Source organism: Siniperca chuatsi, linkage group LG15 (genome assembly GCF_020085105.1).
Source record: "Siniperca chuatsi isolate FFG_IHB_CAS linkage group LG15, ASM2008510v1, whole genome shotgun sequence".
In the NCBI taxonomy this organism is placed as follows: Eukaryota; Metazoa; Chordata; class Actinopteri; order Centrarchiformes; family Sinipercidae; genus Siniperca; species Siniperca chuatsi.
Genome location: NC_058056.1, coordinates 21,755,073 through 21,775,693, shown reverse-complemented (window position 1 = coordinate 21,775,693; position 20,621 = coordinate 21,755,073). Strand labels below are relative to the sequence as shown.

The window sequence follows — 20,621 nt, the reverse complement described above, 5'->3', positions numbered from 1 at the left end:
GTATTATAAGGATTCAAAACTCTTGAATACTATCAGCACTTTCTTAGGAAGACAAATATTTTCCACAGGAAAGAAAATGCCCATACATACAGAGGAAGTTGCAAAACCAAAAGCGAGAAGTGCAGCATGCAGGGTAAAGATTGTCAAAAATAGCACAGAAAATATTTGGTGAGTCTGAAACCGCAGTCTAATAAAAATGTCTTGAACACAATAAAAGCTCCAGTTGGGATTTCCCATTAACTTGGCCATGATTTAAGATCTGGAGGTCCACAACAACAAGGGCATGTTATTCATTCTTAAACAGCATTGTTTTCCTGTGTTCAGCAGAGCAGTGAGGGGTTAGCCAGGGAGCATGGATACCACCCAACTGAAACACTAGGACAGCAGTCAGGATTCATGATTCATGAAAAGTATTTCACCCGCAGCAGCAGCAGCAGCAGCAGCAGCAGAAAAATAGATAGGGAAGCCAAAATCAGCTTCATCACAGAAGCTCAAACCAACACCTCTGGTATTACTTTCACAATTTTGTTTCATTTCCATGTAAGCAAGTGTTTCTAAAAGTGCCCAGGCTCAGTGATATGACACCAGCGGAGTATATACACATCATTCAAGCAGCTGTACCCTAAATTAGCATGATGGCACAGCCTGAGTAAACACGACTATCTGCTGAGTCGAAGCCCAAACACTATCATAACACTTGAGCCCTGAGAGGCTAAGGACAACTTTTGATGGCATGTTTTCTGCACAGCCAACTCTGGCTTGTCATTGAAGTACCCTACAGAACTGTCCAAACAATAGTCCGCTCTCTTAGCAGCCTCTTCAAGTTGGTTCCATGTGTAGTGGAGTCCCCCTGTTACTCCCTCCCCCTTGCTCTTTTTTTTTTTCCATCCCTCTCTCCTCTGGTCTGGTCTCCTCGTCCTCATCGGGAATAAGTGACTATATAACAAATCGGTGAGGCAGTGCGGGCTGCCAAGGTCATTGGGTTTGTGAGGCGAGCTGGCTAATGTTGCCCACAGAGAGTATACCTTGCCAGTTTGAGCGGGTTCCAGCTCTCGTATTGCTAGAGCTCAGTTCCACTCCGGCCGGAGCTCAAATCCTTCCTGTGCCCTCCAGATGGATAACAGAAACCCTGTTTAGCAGAGTATCGATCCACCACACTGCTGCCCCCCACCCCCCCACACACACACGGACTCTCCTCTCTGAGATGAATATATCAATGTTCACTCTATTAAAACTTGTTTGGTAGTGGGATTAATACCTCCCTGCATGTACACATTCAGATTTGCTGTTTAATGCATTTAAGGTAAATCAAGACATCATGCAGAGTGTGGTGTTTTTTCACTTCCCAGAGATCACTTAGCAATTCAACTCTGTGCAGTACTGTTGATGTAATCTGAATTAAAAGTCTGTGTGGCCCTTTTTTTTAAAGATTGCACATGCCCACTCTTGCTGCTTTTTGCTCCACAGTCGCCTGCCTCCACAATCCTTTGTGCCTAACCTGCAATCTGTACAGTGTGCATTTTACTTTCTTAATCCTCCATGTTATTTTGATGTCTTGACTGAAAGAAATCCCACAAGTGTTCTTTCAATGTGTCATAGGCATCAAATATTACTCACAAACTGATGCCAAAGAGCAAATTTGTGTGCGTGCGTATGTGTGTGTGTGGCTTGCAAACAACAAACTATCCATCCTGCACTATGTTCACACATTACACAGTCACACATAACGTGACTGCCGATGCCCGCCCGCAGCCTTGAAAGACAAAAACCCAAAACATGTCACTAACATCTGCTGCAGGTCTTGAGGGAGCTGCGGACCCGGCGCAGACCTCTTTGGCTTTGTGGCTAACATTGCTTCTGATGAATAATTAGTTCCTCTTTCTGGTGATCACAAGCAGTCTCATGTCTGTTGCTTCTATTGAAAATGTAAAAGACATCACTTCCTGTAAGTCAGAGGACCTTTTATACAAAAGTTCTAACTGACACTTTAAAACAACATATTGTGACAAACTGGGTGACATGATAAGAGTTAATGTTATGTTATGAGTGTCACTGTGTTGAGAGATGTTAGTTCAGTTAGAGAGCTAAGCATAAAAGGACTTTTTATTGCAGGTGCTGCTACTGCAATTTCCAGACTGTCAGTAAACATGTGGTCAGCTTAGATGCTGTGAAGATGTCAGTCACTCCATCTACCTGTGACGGTGATATCTGTGAGATTGGGGTGATGGTGGTGGTGTTGTTGTTTTGTGTGCTAGTTGGGTGAGTTCAAGTTAGTATGTGGGAGTCTTAGCAAGAGGCTAGTTGAGAGCTAACCGCGCAGCTAATGGGTTTTGTTGTTAGCTACGGCCCAGTGTAGCCTGTATACTTATTGTCCTCTTACTGAGGGCCCCTGCAATATGTGAAAGATTTTATAAAGTTGGTTAGAGGCAAATCACTATTGTGTTATATCAATTTGATAAGCCTACCTCATCCCATATTTGACTATTTACTCTAAAATATTGGTCTCATGTACATACCAAGCTGACACATCTGTAGTTCCCTACATGTTCCTACTACACAGGACTTATTGAAAGTGGTTAAATATGAAGACAGTGCAGATAATCTAGTGTAACTGTGGGATTTCTTCTCTTTATATGGCCACCTTTAAGAAGTGAATGCGTCAACTTAAACTCTGAAATCATGTGATCAAAAACAATGCAATTTATGGCTGAGAATGCCAGAGGCTGTGGCAATATTTACTCTTGTAGGGTATAGAAAGGTTAGAGCTATAGTACCCCAATAGTAACTAAGTGTATCTTATCAGCGATTTAATATTCATAAAGTTGGGGGACTCAGAATGGTCAAAATTGAAGAAACAGAGGGAGAGATACTGACTCTAAAAATACAACCCAGCAACATCTTTGCGTTACACCCTCTCTGCTTTGTAAACCATGATGACATCATCAGTGTTATTTATAAGCCAAAGACTTTATAAATGTTTTCACAGACCTACTAATACTCTCTTTTAAATCATGATCTTTACACAGATCATATAAAGCAGACTTGTCGTTGTTTGGGAACCCTGATGGTAATTATCAAACAATGTTTTTGAACATTTTAAAAATGTATCATGAATTTATCATCATTAAGATAAATATGTGAAATCTAGATATTTGTCATGCCCTCTGTGTTCACCACTGTATCATACCAAAGCTGAGCAGCACTGGACCCAAACCGAGATTTGGGGAGTAGAGTTGCAGACCGTTTTTAGCCATTTACACCAAAAGCAAACCCAGATCCCAGATCTCTGCTTTGAAGTGAAGTAACAGATCCTAGAAACTCAGATCAGGTGAATACCGAGTGCAGACTCAGTTTGTAAAGAGTTCTGGGCACTACGCCATCCACCTGGCAGGGCCCCGACAGGGAGGCGGCCACAACAGAGACCTGCCAGCTCCCAACAGAGGCTCGTTGCCAGGAGACGAGTCGCTCCTCCCCTGGCTTTATTTACTGTGCTCCTCATCAAGGTCATAGCCGGTGTCTCTGTGGCCGAGAGAGGAGTGAGAGAGACACGTGGCTGAGAGAGAGGGAGAGAGAGAGAGACAAGACTAAAAAGCAGAGAGCGGGGGGGAGCCGCTAAGTGATATTGTTAATCTCCATCTTGGACTAAAAACTACCTGTCAGCACTGCTCTCTCCCCACAATGCCCCTCTGATTTATATCATCTTTACAGGCTAATGTTATTTACTGCTGCACTGTGGCTGGTGCAGATTCATTGCTGTAGGACCAAAACTCAATTTAAAATTATTTCTTAAAATAAAAATGTGTACAGTTTGCATTTAAACTGGTTATTTTATTTCAACTAATTGTCATTTAAATGATCATAATTATTTCAGGAAAAAATATTTTGTTGCATTTCGCATCAGAACAAATAATGCTGCTTTTTTTTGTGACTTTTATTTAATTATTTAAGCAGCAAAAGTCATGCCAAGTCATACTTTTGGCCCTGTTGTCTCAGTTACTGTGCCCTTATTAACAAAACTCACATAATTAGGGACTAACAATTATTTTCATAATCGTTGCATCTGACTTTTATTGCCTCAATTAATCGTTTGGTCTATAAAATATTAGAAAACAGTGAACAATTCCCATCACAGATTCCTAAGGCCCTAGGTGACAAATCGCTTGTTTCTTACAACCTGACCAACAATCTAAAACGCATAACTGCTCATTTTACTATGATTTAAGACTAAGAAAAGCAGCAAGTATTCACATTTAAGAAGCTCAACCCAGAGCATGTTTTGCTTTAAAAGTGACCTAAACGAGGAATCATTTATCAAAATAGTTTCAGATACATTTTCTGTCAATTGACTAATCAATTAATCAACTAGTTGTTTCAGCACTACACGTAAATAATTACTACTTCAATACTTTGTAGTTACAATCAAAAAGCAAACTGTGCACAGAACCAGCACTTGTATGTTAATCTTTTTTCTTACCTGTTTTTCTTAAATTATAACTAATTGTAATCTATTATTTGGAGTACTCATATTGTAATTGCTCCACTATGTGGTGTGTGTGTGTGTGTGTGTGTGTGTGTGTGTGTGTGTTTTGATGGTTTAATGAACTGCCAGATGGGCAAAAGACAATGTTCCACCTTTGTGGGCAATTAAGTTCTGTTCTTTTCTATTCAAATGATACATTGTGATGAATTTCTAGGAACTGAAACAATGTTTCGACATTTAAAGGTTGGGTGATCCACTTTCCTTTTTGCTACATGATTTCAATAATAATAATAGATAATTTAATTAGTATTTCTCTCTTTCTTTTTCATTGCTGCTGCCTTTTTCTCCGTAAAATAAATTAAATTTTGGTGCACGCTGCACATTCAAATGTCAACTGGATGTGCATATTGAAAGCATTTTGTAAGCCACACCGAGACATTCAAAAGAAGTGAAATATAGCATGCACAACATTCAGTATAATATGCATAAGATGAATAATAACAGTACAAGCATTGCAATTATGTCTGATTCACACTGCAGCCCTTATATCTACTTGTGCCTTTCCTTCACAGCACAGTGCAGCTGCATGAATGCAACACTTTTAGCCTCAGTGTTACTAATCCTGGCAGTGTCAGTGCCATGCTCTGTGTGTTGAGCTGCACAGACCCACTCAGTCTGACATCCATTTACAGTTCATTACTCAACATCTTGTACTAGTCACATGACTTTCCCTGCTGGATACACAGAGAGCAGATCAAAACAAAGCCGAGCTGAACAAGCAGAAGCCAGAAAACTCACATTTCGTTGGGCGCTCCAGTTTCCGCCTCCCTCGTTTCTTGCGCGGTGTCGTCAGGCTGTCGTCCTTGTCTTTCACCAAGTCCTGCTCTTCCCGGCTGGGCAGGAATCCGTTCTCCTGGGATGGGCTCAGGCTCTGACCCTGGGAGCTGTCCTCTGCCCGGCAGGAGGAAGGGTCTCTGGGGATCCCGTTCTCCACTTCCCTCTTCTCCTGTTTAGGGAAGCAGGCGTCAGACGTCCTGTCTCTGTGCCCGCCCACGTCTCCATTGTGGACCTGTGCCATGGACGGCCTACCCACCCCAGTGTAGCTGTTGCCCACACCCACACTGCCTTTGAGAGAGCCACAGCTCTCGACCTGCAGACAGGGGAAGAGGAGGTTGAAATGTTAACATCCTGGCAGTCTATCAGCTTTAGAGATTATTATTGCTGTGGCAGTATGTTACAGTTTGATGTTTCGAAGGTGTACAACAGTGTTGTGCCCGTCAGCAGTTATGACATATCACTGGATGTACTGTAGCTGGCTGTGCAATAAACAAAACCATTCAGAACTTACAACTAATCCATCCAGCACTCTTGAAAAAAGGTCATCTCAGTGAGCAACAATAAAACAGCTGGCATTATCAGAGTGAGGATAAGCGCTTCAGTCTCTGTTGGGTAAATGGGCTATTTCAAAGAAAATGTGAATTAAAGCATTCATCCATTTCATATTAGATAAGCTTAATTTCACCCTGGAAGCCTCCTCAGCTCTATCTGGACAGAATCAAACATGTAGCTTAACTTCTACACTTATTAGTCAGTGAATTATGGCATTTCCCATTCAGCTCTGTTAAATCAGAATTGTAAACTTCAAAGCTGTGCCAGTAAATCTGCTGTACAGCCATTAACTTGCAAGTGAGGAAGGGATTACATTCAAGTTCATCAGGTACACTACTGAGCTTCCTGTAGTCGTGCATTCATCATTACAGCAGCACGGAAATATGTCAAGAATGTTGGCTCTTTGTCAATGAAGAAGTTTTTCAGTCTGTCCAGTTTGGAACGCCCAGTTAAACTATTTCATTCTATGCAGAGGAGTAAATTCAGAGAGAGCTGACCTATCTAAAGCTGCAGTTTAGGTTACAGTGGCAGACATTCAGTTCTTACACCTTGCTTTACCTAAAAAAGCAGGAACTGTCTTCACAAGAAATGTGATAGTGTCTCTGCTCTTGCCTAAAAATAGCCATAAAAACACACTTTCTCAGACAATCCCATTACTGGGTCACTGGGAGCAGAAAGTGGAGCAAGTCTTGTGAGATCAGACTGTCAACACTGATGAGAGCAGCGCTGAAGCTTTCATCTCCTGTAGATGTAGGTACAGCAGTTTGCATTTAAGGCAGGCGACAGCAATGCCTCAGGAGGCATCTGTCTTTCAGCAGACGATATTTAGCAAACACAAGATCCTGTGCTAGAAGCTAAAAGGTCAAACGTAATCTCATTCTTGCAGATTGCAGAGGAAAACACAATGTAAAACTAGCTTTAATGTGACCCAGAGACCTATAAAATGTGTAATGAATGCAATGCAAATTATGCGGAACAGAGATGCAAAATAAACTTCAGTGAAAGTCGTACTGTATCGTAAAACAAAGCTACATCAAGCCAAAGTTGGTTTTTAAGCATTCCTTGCAGGCCGCAAAACTATAAATGACTTCATCCTTGTAGTAACTGAGAACAAATGAACTGTAAATGTTGAACAGTTGCACTCATACAAAGAGCGGCGCTTCAGTAAATCTGTTTGACACGATGAATGAAAACAACAAATGCACAGCTCAGGCATTATTAATATTCTCACTCAATTCAAACTAGAACAAGAGGTTGCAGTGTGTGTGAGTTTAGGCAAACAGCCACACGAGCGCAAACAGACAAACAGAAAGTCGAACAAGTGCACAAACTCAATTTGCAATTTGCTCTCACACACACAAACAGTACACACAACTGTTGCTGAAAGAATTACGCAACAGATTACTGACCCAGTGAACTACATGTGGCCCCTGCCAGAGGTCAAAGGTCACAGTCAGTAAATCAGGCAGCTCAGACAGGCAGACAGAGGTCAAAATAAAAACGCTGGCTACCTAATCCAACTTACTGCTGCAGCATTACAACTTATACACAATATGTTTAATGCTTAACAAGTTTAATAAACAGTTAAAGCTGCACTAATTAACAACTAACAATGGATTAAACGACTATGTATAATGTGAAAGGTATCACTTGTATTGACAAACCCACAGATATTTATCATCCAACTTCAGCTCTACAGAGCTTTTTTAGTGTGTTTCAGCTTATTGTTTTGTTTTTTGCGGCCCATAACTTTGCTGTTTTGGTTCACTTTTACCACTCTCGTTGGCGTCGTTTTCAGCTGCATCAGGCAGCTGTTTTCAGCAAACAAGCTCTGATAAACCCACTGTACCTAGCACCAAACAGCAGACAGCGACTAGCTGGTGAACATAATGGAGCATTTAGCAGTTAAAGAGCCAGATATTTCCCTCAGGAGTTGGTGGAAACCAAAAAGAGCACTAAAACAAGAGTGAAAAATGTGATTAATGCTGCTTGAATTATAGCTTTGAAATGAATTAATGTTTTGTATTCTTAAAATTACAAATTTATATGTATATTTGTGAGAATGCTGGCAGGCTGCTATAGTATATGATGAAATGACACTATCATATGAATTTCTCATTTCTCATTTCATATGAATGCCAAAAATTGCATTATAAGCAGATGCACTGAAAAACAAAGTACATCATTCATGCCACTGCCTTCATACATGTTTTATCTACATATATTTAGATATATGCATGTATTGATCAGTAAATTCAATCAATTAATTCATAATTACGGATGAAACAACTTGGCCTAAATACATGTCAACATGCAGCCAGTTTGTTAGGCATAAATATTATATAATGAATTTAAGTGCAGATTCAGTGCTGAAACATGTAACCAGCTGAGCATTTGTTAACCTCCTTTAGATTGGCTGAAGGCTGAAGAGCAGCAAGGTCAGTTAATATGTAAATAAAACCCTGTGCACTGAGGTGAATGAACAAATACTTTGGTTGGCATTTTTCAAGCACTCATTCAACATTTCCTATGAGGACTTGATTTGACCTTGTCCATGATGTCTGTGTGCTTTATGGGAAAAGGCTTGAGGCTTGAGATATACGACCTTTAACAGCTATTTACCTGACATTTAATAATTAGCGCAAAGAAAAAAAACTCAAAACATCTAATCCATTTCAGAGTATCTTCAGGATTCAAACTGAAAAATTCAACTAATGCCTTATAGACAGCATATTAAGTTGGCAAGTAAAATTGTGAGTGACTTTCATTCAGAGGATAATAATAACGAAACACCTATTTGACTGGCGCGTCTGCCGCATGTGGTCAATCCCCCACAGCTGTGAAAACACTCGCTGAAGGTGCCCTGATTCTGACGATAGCTTTTCTTTATCAGTGATTGGTAGTACAACTAAGATGCTTTAAATACACTCTGGCACAAACCCTCCGGCATATCCCTCCCTACCATACATTATCTGTAAATATTTTTGTAATTCCTTTTTTTGTTTGTTGAATCACACTGTGAGAATTAATTAACATGATTTTAAGCAGAGGCTTATGCAAATGATAACATAACATTTAACAGGGAACAGAAAATACCCTGATACATGTTGGCCCAAGAATCATTATTAAATTAGGGCTTTTAACTACAAAAGACATCACAAACAAATTACAAATGGTGTTAGTGTAGTGTTTGTGTGCAGAAACATGGTGGAGGCTGTGTGATGTTTATGTATGAGTACAAAGAAGTATATGTGGTGTTTCAGAAGGCTTAACACCTTTATTTTAATACAAAAGCTTCTGATAGGTGTTAATTAAGGCCGGGGTATGCTTAAAATGAACAAATAGTTCATATGATGTGTCATACGGCAAAAGTGTTTATAGTTGTTCCAAAAGGCCACACTTCATGGACGAGTGAAAAGCCTGCTGTCATAGAGAGAGGGGACACGCGATAATCGTTTCAATCGAGATAATAATGTACACTTTTGGACAGTCTCTCCTAAAAGGCATTCACAGTATTGCACTTTTTTTAAAGAAGAATGAAAAAAGAGAACTTAAGAGAGAAGTTCAAGCCCTGCATACTTACTCACCTCCACACACCTATTAACCTATTGCTGCACGAAGTGGCCATCCGATTGTCGGTTTTGAAAAGTTACAAAGAATTTTGCCGCAGTCGCCGCAATTCCAACGTCAGAAAGGTGTGGGGGAGGTAGCCTGGTTCCAGACCGTTGAATCACTGCCCACATCTCCAATTTGTTCAGTGGCTCATATAGTTTATAAATATATATATATGAATGGCGGGGGCCTATGTCCGACAATTTCTGCAATCCAACATGCACACCGACTTCACGCAGTGATTGGCAAGCTGTGTGGAGGTGAGGAAGTAATCAAGGTTTGAACCTCTCTCTTAAGCTCTTTTTTCATTCTTCACACGGGTATTTCTGTCACTTTTGTTGCACTCATTTTCACTGTGTTCAAATGAGTGCAACACGATGAATGCCTTCCAGGAAACATTGACTGAAAATGTGCATTTCCAGGACAGCAGGATTTTCATCCTGCGAGTGTGGACAGTAGGAACAGCTGCCTGAAAGTGGTCATATTATGCTTTTTGGCTTTTTCCCTTTATTTTACTGTGTGATATATCTTTTTTGTGCATGTAATAGTTTTGCAAAGTGAAAAAGCCCAAAGGGTTCGGGTTGTATGGCTGAAGCGGCTTTTTGGATCACACTACCTTGCTCATCAGGACCCAACCTACTCTGCTTCTGATTGGCTAGTAGTCCTTAACTAAGTACTGCACATGTGCAACTCCCAACAAAAAAAATAAACCATGTCAACCTATTCTGGTACAACCTCAAAATATAATTATGAACCTGAAAATGAGCATAATCTGACCACTTTAAGATATGACTGGACAACACAGGTTGTTTTGTTTATTCGTTTTTTTTTTGGTGCCATTTTTGCCTTTAATTTGACAGTTGACATTGAAGAGGTCAAAGGTCCCTGGCTGGAATTAAACCATGGACATTGCGGTTATGTGTCACGCACTGTAACCATTCGGCTACCTATTTAGACCAGCATGAGACACTAAAACTCTTCACTAAGACCCAGGCTAAAGAAATTCTTTCGGGGTTGGAAGTTCCTTAAAGGGCACTGACTCACTCTTCCTATTCAATAGCGGTACAACTTTGGAATTTACTACATAACATACTAAATTAAATGTGATGTTTTATTCCTTTTATATTGCTGTATGCAAGGACTAGCTGATCTAATCTTGACTATGAGCAACATTTAGCCAATATATTGTAAAACTGATAGAAATCACTATAAAACAAGCATGCATAGATGGATGGATGGATGGATGGATGGATGGATGGATGGATGTCATTGTAAAATTTCTGACATGTCAGATCAACACTCACTGGAAACTGCTTGCGCTTTCTTCCAGGCTTGCCAACTTTACAAGAGGCACTACTTTTAGCCGACTTCTCCTCTGTCATCAGGTCCATGTTCAGTATTGTGCTTTCACCCTGTCAACAAACAAAAAACAAAACACATCATGCACACCATGATTTGGACTCAGTATCCCGTAATAATTGGAGTGACAGTGTCCTTATCTATGGGAATGTCAAATGTACATTTCAGGCTTGGATGCACATAAGACATTTCATCTTTCCAGGTTATGGACAACTGTATTTGTGCATACAGAAAGCTGAGTGGCGGTTTCACCTCAGCCAAAGATGCAGCAGGAGTGATACTAGATCTGCAGGACACAAAATTGCACCACACTCAAACACTTGGGGGGACTGCAGCGGGTCCTTGAGTGTCTTTGGCGTGAGTGGACAATGAGGCAGATAGAAATTGAATGGCATGTTCAAACTAGGCTGAAGTGAAAGCTCCACGGACGCAGCGCTGACCTTCCACAGACAATCCTCTCTTGACACTGTTACAAAGACGTGGAGCGGCCCCCACCTTCCCCTGCTGCAATTTCCCTTTGATTAATAAAACTGTCTACCCCCAGGAACAAAGCCCCATGTCCGCCACCACAAAGTACCCCTGGGGTTGATGGGAGAAAAGATGATCCTAATGTAGATGCTTTGAGTTTCAATATTGACTGAATAGGACCACTAGCACCAGGTCCGAATGCAAATTAGATTGCAAGGCCATTCCTGACAGCTGCGGTGGCGGGTGGAGGGCTGGATCCTTATTAAATTCCTTCAGTATTGAATGTGAGATTCCCTCAAAGATAAATGAGCACTCCACACTGTAAGGCATTCTGGTAACCGAGTCTCTTTGCTGACTTGTTGTTATTTTAATCTTTGGCACTGTGGCACAGGATGACATGAGAGAAGATTACTGTGAGTGTAAGACTTTTAACATGATGCATTTTAACATGATACAAAAACACTGTGCTATCCAGACTATGGAACAATCAGTGGTTGTATTTTAGACATGTAGATCCATCAATTTACTGTAAGTTTCAATTAGTTTTGCGTCTCACATGAAAACATCTTCCATTTAGTCCATATAGTAGCTGCTCTAGAGCTTTCAGTCTTATCACATGATCTTTATAAACTGATGGAGTTTCCCACATTGTCATAGAATTGTAAATGTTCAATTTTCCCTTCTGAGCAGTTTAAGGACTTATCTTCTCCATGTTACATTTAAACCCTTTTGGCAAACTCCATCTGCTCATGAAGATCATGTGATATGGTCAAAAGCTCCAGAACCGCTACTAATCAGAATCAGAAATACTTTATTGATCCCCGAGGGGAAACTCTTTCATTACAGCTGCTCACTATCACGACAATGCACACAGGAATAGAATAGAAATAGAAATAATAATAAAATAAGTCCTCAACGAGACAATAATTTCTAGTAAGAAATAAGAGATGTGCAAATCAAAATATAATACACTATAATACAGCTAAGATAAATTAAGTACAAAAGTGGATATAAAGTATAAAAGCTAAAATAAGTGTAAAGTAAAAAAGTGGATTTATAGGTTGATTAGTATAGTACGGTATAATACAACGTAACAATATAAGTAATAAGTAATAGTGCAATAATGAGTACTGTCAAGTTAAGTGTAGCAGATCAACCAGATTATTAGACGGTGGATATTGCACAGCAGTAATATAAGTATTAATAAATAGAAATAAACAGGGAATATTAAACTGAAACTAAATGGAAACTAAATGGGCCTCATGGTGAGATTTTTTTTTCTCAACTGCTGTTTCCAAGGTCAAGAATGAACTTGGAACCTCATATTTTAAGCCAGCATTGACGAGAAGTCCTTAAAGGTTCAGTGTGTAACATTTAGGAGAAGCTATTGGCAAAAATGGAATATAATATTTATCAGCATGTTTTCATTAGTGTATAATCACCTGAAAATAAGAATCGTGTTTTCATTACCTTAAAATACGCCGTTTATATCTACATAGGGAGCGGGTCCCTTTCCACAGAAGTCCCATGTTGCACCGCCATGTTTCTACAGTAGCCCAGAACAAACAAATCAAACACTGGCTCTAGATAGGGCCATTCGTGTTTTTTGCGACCACCATAGTTTCTCCTATACGCTTGGAACGGGAGGGTGATGCGAGTGGTATTCAAATGGTTGCTATCTGCAATTGAATCGCTAGATGCCACTAAATCCTACACACTGGACCTTTAAATTTCTCAGAAAATTGGAAATTTGAACATCTACAATTTAGGGGTGTCGCGATATACCGGTATGATTGATATCATGTTAATAATACACATATGATTATATCGTGTAAATAATTCAGCGTCTCAGTTTCGTTTCTTTCTGTTCTTGCTTTGTCATAATAGGTGGCGGTAATGCATCTTAACGCTGGTTGCCACTCGCCATAAAATATAAAAAAGAAGCAGATGCAGTAACTAGCTAGCTTCTAGATACCTTTAGTTTTTAACAAGCAAACTTTTTTCATGATATCGCAATAATATTGTGTAACTGTTATCGACATAAGAGAAGAAGGAAGAAGTTCCTTGTTTGTGATATAATGTTATATGCAAGAAGTTATGTTCATGTCTGACAAATGTTTTACCACTGCAACAGTATTTTAGTCTCTTATCAGTCCATGTGGCCTTGGCACTTGTATGTGCATGACACAATAACTAACTAACAAAAAACCTTTGCAGTAGCAGTACAACCAAAATTCTTGATCAGGTCACCCAATCTGATGGGTCACAGTATATGTACCACTGACCAGGGACCTTTGTGACATCTCATCACCTTCTCGTTCTGCTCTTTTTTCCATGAAGTGTCCAATAAAAGCAAAAATGCCATAAAAATGTTCTTTAAAAACTGGAAAAACTGCACACACAGATTCCAGCAGACTCTACTTGTTAAATCATTTAAAGGATGGAGGAAGTTAATAAACACAAGCAGGAATTTCAAAGGTCAGGGCATGTTCCATCCTGAGAGTGTTTTCTGCTAAAATGTAATAAATCCATCAACCATTAGTGTCCCAGGGTGATAAACTGATTTGCATAAAGAAATAGATGTGATCAGTGTAACTGATGCTGTAATTAATGGGCACAGAGTTATAATTTATAAATATTGCAGGAAATCTGGAAATCATCATAGAATATTAATCAATGAATTTCTGGATAAATAAACAGAGGTTACCGACAAGTCTTTAAAAAGTTATTTTAAATGTACATATCGATGTTTTTGTGAGAGAATGTGTTTTGCAGATGATGCCCGTTCATTGTGTGACTACTAATAGAGAGCCTTGTGCTTCAGTTTTTCCTTACAGGGCGGCAGAATTTGCATAGATAATAGCACGTTTTGAGTGCAGCCTGGTGTGCAGGCTCATTTGGGAACCACTTACATGGATGACACAATTCAGTGGTGCCTGCAGAAACAGCCTACACCATCCAATTCCCAACCCGAGCGCTCAGAAACACGGAATGAAAATATCACGCCATTTTCACACACAGATTTGCTCTAATATTTTCTGAAAAAACAACAACAGAAAAGCCTGAAATATGATTTGTTGTTGCCTGGAGTGAACCCTACTACATTGTCAATATCTCTGCACTATTTCCGTCTGGGTAGCCGGTTATTTAAGGCAACGTCTGTTGCCAGGCAACAAGACTAAGGGCAGTACTGTGTAATGGGAACACAGAGGAAGAGGACAGATCTCCCCAGTAAAAGAGCTGTAGAGCCATTCCAGCTCCAGCTCAACCTACACCAGCCAACGCCCACGTCACCAACCACCATTACAACAGCAAATGTCACATAATACAGCTGCATCTCGCAACAGCATCCTCAGTGATGCTGCTATCACTGCCACTGTGGAGCATCAATGATGCTGCAGTTACACAGACTGTAATAATGAGTCTGTCTGCATCATGAAAAGTGACATGGCACTCCACATACTGTTGGATTCTTCAATAAAAAATCGGACTATTTCTTCAATAAATAGAAGGAATCGATGCGACTGAGTCAACTCCAGTAAGTCTTTGGATTGCAGAGATCAATAAGGCATTAGCTTGACTGATTGATTAACTCCATTTTAATTGGCTTTGACCTGAAGTGACTGTACAAATCACATCCCCCTTTTTCAGGGCTCCATCAATGTAATATCAAAGTAATAACACTAACAGACACACATACTCTTTATAGATATTTTTAGGAAAATACTGAAAGTCACACTGTACTACACCATTGCTGGATGAGCCCAGGAGTGAGTAATCTCCTTTTAAATCAGCTCTGGTGACTTTGAGGCCTTTCAAAAATATTGCATTTTGCAGTGGAGAGTCGAATCCCAAATTAATCAGCAGCTTAGCTCAAGTCATTCAAAAAGCCACAATATGACTGAATGAACTCTTTGAACCCGCTAGCTATAAAGTTGAGAAATCCAGAGTCACTCACCAACATACCAAACTTCAGAGGAGTCTCATAAATACCTAAAGTGAGATTCCTGAAGCATACTTTTTATTTTTCACACGTGTATCTTACCATTCTGTTTCCAGGTGAATCAGCGTAGTCTGAGCCTTTGAATGCAGTGGTGTTGGTGTTGGTGACAGTGTTGGACGGCATCGTAGAGGGTCTTATGGGCTTATGGGTAATGTCTGATAATGGGCGATGTAGATGAAAATAAACTCAAAGGAACAAAAAAAAAGAAATGAGAGATGATCCCTCTTCTTTCGGCTCTCCTGGAAGATAAGAAAGAAAACTTGTTCATGCCTCACAAATTAGATACACTAATTTTGCATTAATGTTGAGATGCTTTCATTCAGAGGTGAGCAGAGATTAATGCAAATTGCATGCTGCAGTGATAACCCTGACACATTGTGTGCACATTTCTTCAAATCAGTTTGGTTAAATTGTATTTTCTGTCATAAAGAGGCTCTTTCCTTTGTTGAGTGCACGTCATGTATGAACCTCATAGGCTTCTATAGGATACTGTATGGCTACTATCGCCTATAGGGCCTAGGCCACTTTTTTACACCACATGGATGTATGGGTGTTCAGTAGACGACATTAAATGGCTGCTAATGTGCGCACAATAAGCTGAATAACGCTGCAAAATACATCCAGGATGATTATATTGTTTGACTCATTTTTAAAACATTAATATTTCATGTGTCTGGGTTAAAGTTACTCTAGCAGGCAGCCATGCGCACACAGCGGAGCCACAGTTACACTGTCGAAATGTGCAAAAAATCACAAGCCTACATGTCTATATTCATATAGGATGTGTTTAATTCCCTCTAAGGGTTAAGTCAAGATTGATGACAGCCGGTTATTTATAAGGTGTAATAAGCAGCTGGAATTAAATCTTATAATTGCAGGCAACAACCAGAAAGTGTTGAAAAATAATCTATTATAGGGCCACACAGGCGTTTAATGTCCCCGCATTTCCACGCACATCAAGCTACAACCAGGCCATAGGCTTGCATTCCTGCGATCGACTGACATGCATTTATTATTCAATTGGCTATGCGTTAAAATTGCAAAGTTTTAGACGTCTTTGCAGCAGGGGAAGTCTGCAATATGACTCAGGGGGTTGTGGCTCTTTTACAGGCCACGGCCACTGAAGTATAAATCCCCGTTATTTATTTTTTATGAGGCCAGTGTTTTCAGGAGCCGCGATCCTGGTTCTGTGCTGTAAATTCGGTCAAGTTCAAGTGCACATCGCGATGTCCAATCAGCACATCTGCAAAAAGCAAACCCTAAATCGCTATTTCCCCATTTTCATCGAGCGCCTTCCGCTCTCGGGGTTTTCACGTTTTTGTTCACATGAAGGTTACCCTTCCTGCGCAGTTACTAGTGCCGGGTTAAACGGATTTAAATGCGTGAATCGCTGTGTGTTCGTTACCCGATTTTCCCAAGTCCCAGGCCTGACCCTTTTTGTCTCGCTTGCTCCCGGAGCCTCCTTCCTCTTCTCTCCCCGTCCTCCTCCTCCCCAGCCGGCCAGCTCTCTTCCAGATGCACCGCTCTCACTGCAGGGGCCTGCAGACTGTCTGCTGGCTGCCGCAGGGTCCTAAAGACTGCCTGGCCACCACCCAGTTCGCCCCTTCCACCACAGTGTGCAGAGGGGGCGGGGGAGGTGGGTGAAGGTGGTCTGAGACTAATAAGTGATTATCGTGGACCCCCCTAATACACACACATCTAGATCTCTTTTTGATATTATGCATGATTTCCTCTCAGGAGCCCAGTGGCATGCAGGAAACACTACTCTTCAGTAGTGTTTCCTGCATGCCACTGGGCTCCTGTTTATTTATTTAAAAATTTTGGGGGTGGGCAATTTTACATTTATTTGACATTTGACAGTAGAGATATAGACAGTAAACATAGGGATAAAACAAGAAATTGAACTGGGGACGTTGGGATCACATGGTATGCATCTTAGACCACTAGGCCACAGGGATGCTTCCAAAGTTTTATTTAAAGGTTTAAACATTAGTGCCCAATTGGGGCACTTCCATGCTAAAAATCTGCTAACTAATATTGCACCTGAGAGACATTTGAGGGGCACAGTAGTCCCATAAGTACCACTCTGGTTGTCCTAAGTGCCCCTCTGATGTGACCTTAGGGCAAAAATAAACACTAGACCTGTGTGCAAAGATGAATGCCCTTTCCTTATTTTCACCACTTCCCCTTAGAGAGATTTGGTTTATGTTGATTTAATTGCTAAGGCCAAACAGCGTCAGCCTCGGCCTGTTTGGGGCTATAGGGAATATTTGTATGACCCCCATATTTCATGGTCATACAACAGTCCAAGCCAGGGGAAGGGAACTGTACATTTTTGCCATGACATTGTCACATAATATTGAAATATATCACCAGTGGCATTTTAAATGCGGTGTACATTTAAACTAAACTAAGTAACAGCTTTTATGTTTCAAAATGGTGTTTGCATAGTGCACATGAATTCATTTATTGCAATTAACTACAATTAGAATAAGTGACAGGCAAAACATTTAATACCTTGGTAAAACGTGGTATCTGTTCAGTACAGCTTTAATCTTTTGAAAAGTGCAAAAAATACACAAGTATAACAAACACAAAGTAATTTAATTAAAATGTTGACAAAATGAACACAGGAACCTGAGGAGACTTCCCCATTTTTAATTTGCTGCGTTTATGGGCCCCCTGGTGGCTGTGGGGCCCTAAGCAGCCAAGTAATTAGCTGATGCCTCAGGCCAGCTTTGAGGTCTAGCGAAGTGAAACATGTGCTCTCTATAGTTATTGTTCTGATAATACTACATTGCATATTAAACTGCTTACTGTGTACATACTCTGTTTATGTACTGTTGTGTAGGTACAGATGTTTGAGTACACACAGTGTGGTAAAGTGCTTTATATATATATTTATATATATATAGTGGTTGCTGACATTTGCACATTTTGCACATTCCATTGCACAATCCTCAACTATTACACCATATAGGCCCCCTTTTCTAGTACATATGGTTACATTTGACTTGACAGACTTCTGATGGGGAAGAAAATTGATGATGCAGCTCATCAAGTCAAATCCAAAATAATGGAGTTACTGTCAGTATAGCAGGACATTCTTGTGTCTTTTGTGTGTAAATACTGAATTTTTCATTTATATAACAGAAACTAATAAGAAACATGCATGAGGAGACATACAGTTCATCTTCTTGATCAAGCTATTTGAGTCAAATTCAACTTAGCTCCTTTTGTTGCTAGTTTCTCATCGATTGTTATCGCTTTATAAAAATGCAATCAATTTTTTTTCCAGCTTCCAAAAGCTCTATGACAGAAGAAGTTTTGGGACTAGAGTTATGTCTCCTCTCTGAAAACTAAAATGGAAACTATGCAGCTGTTGAAAACCACATAAAAGTGAGGGATGCAAACACTGCAATAGTGGTCATTTGTGCCCAACTTCGCAGAATAACAACATAATGACACCGTAAATATGAAAAATATGTCATGTGCCTTTTAAGTATATATACTTATGAAAGCTACACATTTCTTATTGTCAAACATGCTCAGACAAGCCTTACTGGGCTTATTTGGCCTTAACTCTGTATATCAAAATGGCTGTAGAGTATGGAGTATGTAGCACATCTCTTACAGTCTCTTAGATTTTATCCTGTGAACAGAATCTTCATCTAGCAGCACATCTCCATTTCATTTCCTAGAGTGCAGCTAGAACAAGATATCAAATCTCTTATCACTTTCATTCCATTAATCCTACAGCAGCCTACCACTGCAACCAACATTGTCCCATACATGCCCACTAGACGGAGACACAGTGAGTTAAATGCTACAAGTTGCCAGATGCAGCCAGAGGCTCACAGAAGAACTCCCTGTGAGGCAGATTGAGGGAGAGGAGAAATGTGTGTGCAGCAGGTGGATGTGGTTCACTGATCTGGAAGCAGTAGCGTCTCCACTTTCTCACAGTCAATGGCACTGAGTAGGTCATGTGAGGACAGCAACCACAGCAGCAGCAGCAGCAAGATGACGCCATATGACCTGCAGACAGGAACAGTGTGATACTGGCTGGTGGAAACGCTCTCCTAGAAACCCACAGAGGAGGATGCTGCTAGGTCAAAGTGTCTCGACCTCATCTCACCTGTAATGAGTGTAGTTTTAGACATTTTCTTAGACTTTGATTTAGACTTGTAGGTGAAGCAGGAAAGGGGCATTGTTTTTTAGCTGACCTATTGGGAGGAAGTGTTTACCAATTTTGTGTGTCAGGCACAAGAGACACATTTTTATTTAAGGGGTTTATTTACTTCAATGCCCATGAGAAACAAACCTCTTTAACGTGAATGTGAGCACATTTAAAACAACAAAGAAATGCAACTCTTTCTATCCCCCTGTGAGCTGAGGTTTAAATCAGAAACTGAGCTACACTGAGCACACACACTGACTGATTGACAAAGAAACAAAAGGGAGTCCTATATTAAAACATTCACTCAAGTAAAAGTAAAGAAATTTTGTCAGCAAAATCTACTTACAGTATCAAAAGTAAAAGTACTCATTATGCAGCAGAATGCCTGCTTCCAGAGTGTTATATTATTATACATATTATAATATTGGATTATAATCTGATGCATAAATGTGTAAGCAGCATTTTATTGTAGCTGATCATGGTGGAGCCCAATTTGGGTACTTGATATACTTCTGGGTTGTTTAATCAATAACAATGCAAGATCATTTATTTGTTGATTTTGTATATATATATATGTAAAATCTGAATTTGCAAAATAATAACAACTAAAGCTCAAATACTCCAAATAAATGTAGTGAAGAAAAAGTACAATAATAAAGTACTTCTAGAAAGTAGAAGTTTAAAATGGTACAAGTACCTCAAAACCCTTATATTACAGGATTTGAGTAAATGTCCTTAGTTACTTTCCACCACAGCAATACTTTATACTAACATTAACATTAGCTGAAGATAGTTTCTCACTTTAATTGACAAAATTACTTTGCTCTTTATTATTTAAAAACAGAATTCATATGGAATAACACACATTAAGTCATAACTTTTTGAGCTCTCCTATGAATCCTGATGAAATTCAAATTACCACTTATGGTATATAAAGTCATTTCTTTGCATCACTCTTTTTTTTGAAGTCAGTATGATATATGAAAAATGTGTCCCTGTTTAATATATAAATTACCTTATGACAAAAAAGTGGTTAAATGAAATGGTTTGGGAAAGCACAACTAGTGCAGTTGAGATCTAATGGCAAAATCATGTGTTTCTATGTTTTAACAAATCCTAAAGGATTTTTCTCT

At 39.8% G+C, this 20,621-nt stretch overlaps 1 protein-coding gene across 5 annotated transcripts in view; it reads right to left on the bottom strand.

The window, feature by feature from the left end:
• Nucleotides 1-16,869, bottom strand: part of LOC122861418 (DNA (cytosine-5)-methyltransferase 3A-like) — a 43,952-nt gene extending 27,083 nt beyond the window's left edge. For 3 of the 5 annotated variants that reach the window (XM_044165789.1, XM_044165790.1, XM_044165791.1), the window contains exons 1-4: nucleotides 16,717-16,852; nucleotides 15,354-15,550; nucleotides 10,786-10,893; nucleotides 5,279-5,630 (exon numbers count right to left, since the gene is read on the bottom strand). In XM_044165789.1, coding sequence (XP_044021724.1) covers nucleotides 5,279-5,630; nucleotides 10,786-10,893; nucleotides 15,354-15,434 — 541 coding nt within the window. In that variant the 5' untranslated portion in view covers nucleotides 15,435-15,550; nucleotides 16,717-16,852. Of the gene's footprint in view, nucleotides 1-5,278; nucleotides 5,631-10,785; nucleotides 10,894-15,353; nucleotides 15,551-16,716 lie in introns of all 5 variants that reach the window. The other 2 variants (XM_044165787.1, XM_044165788.1) reach the window with 2 other exon arrangements.
• Between the last annotated feature and the right edge of the window lie 3,752 nt (nucleotides 16,870-20,621).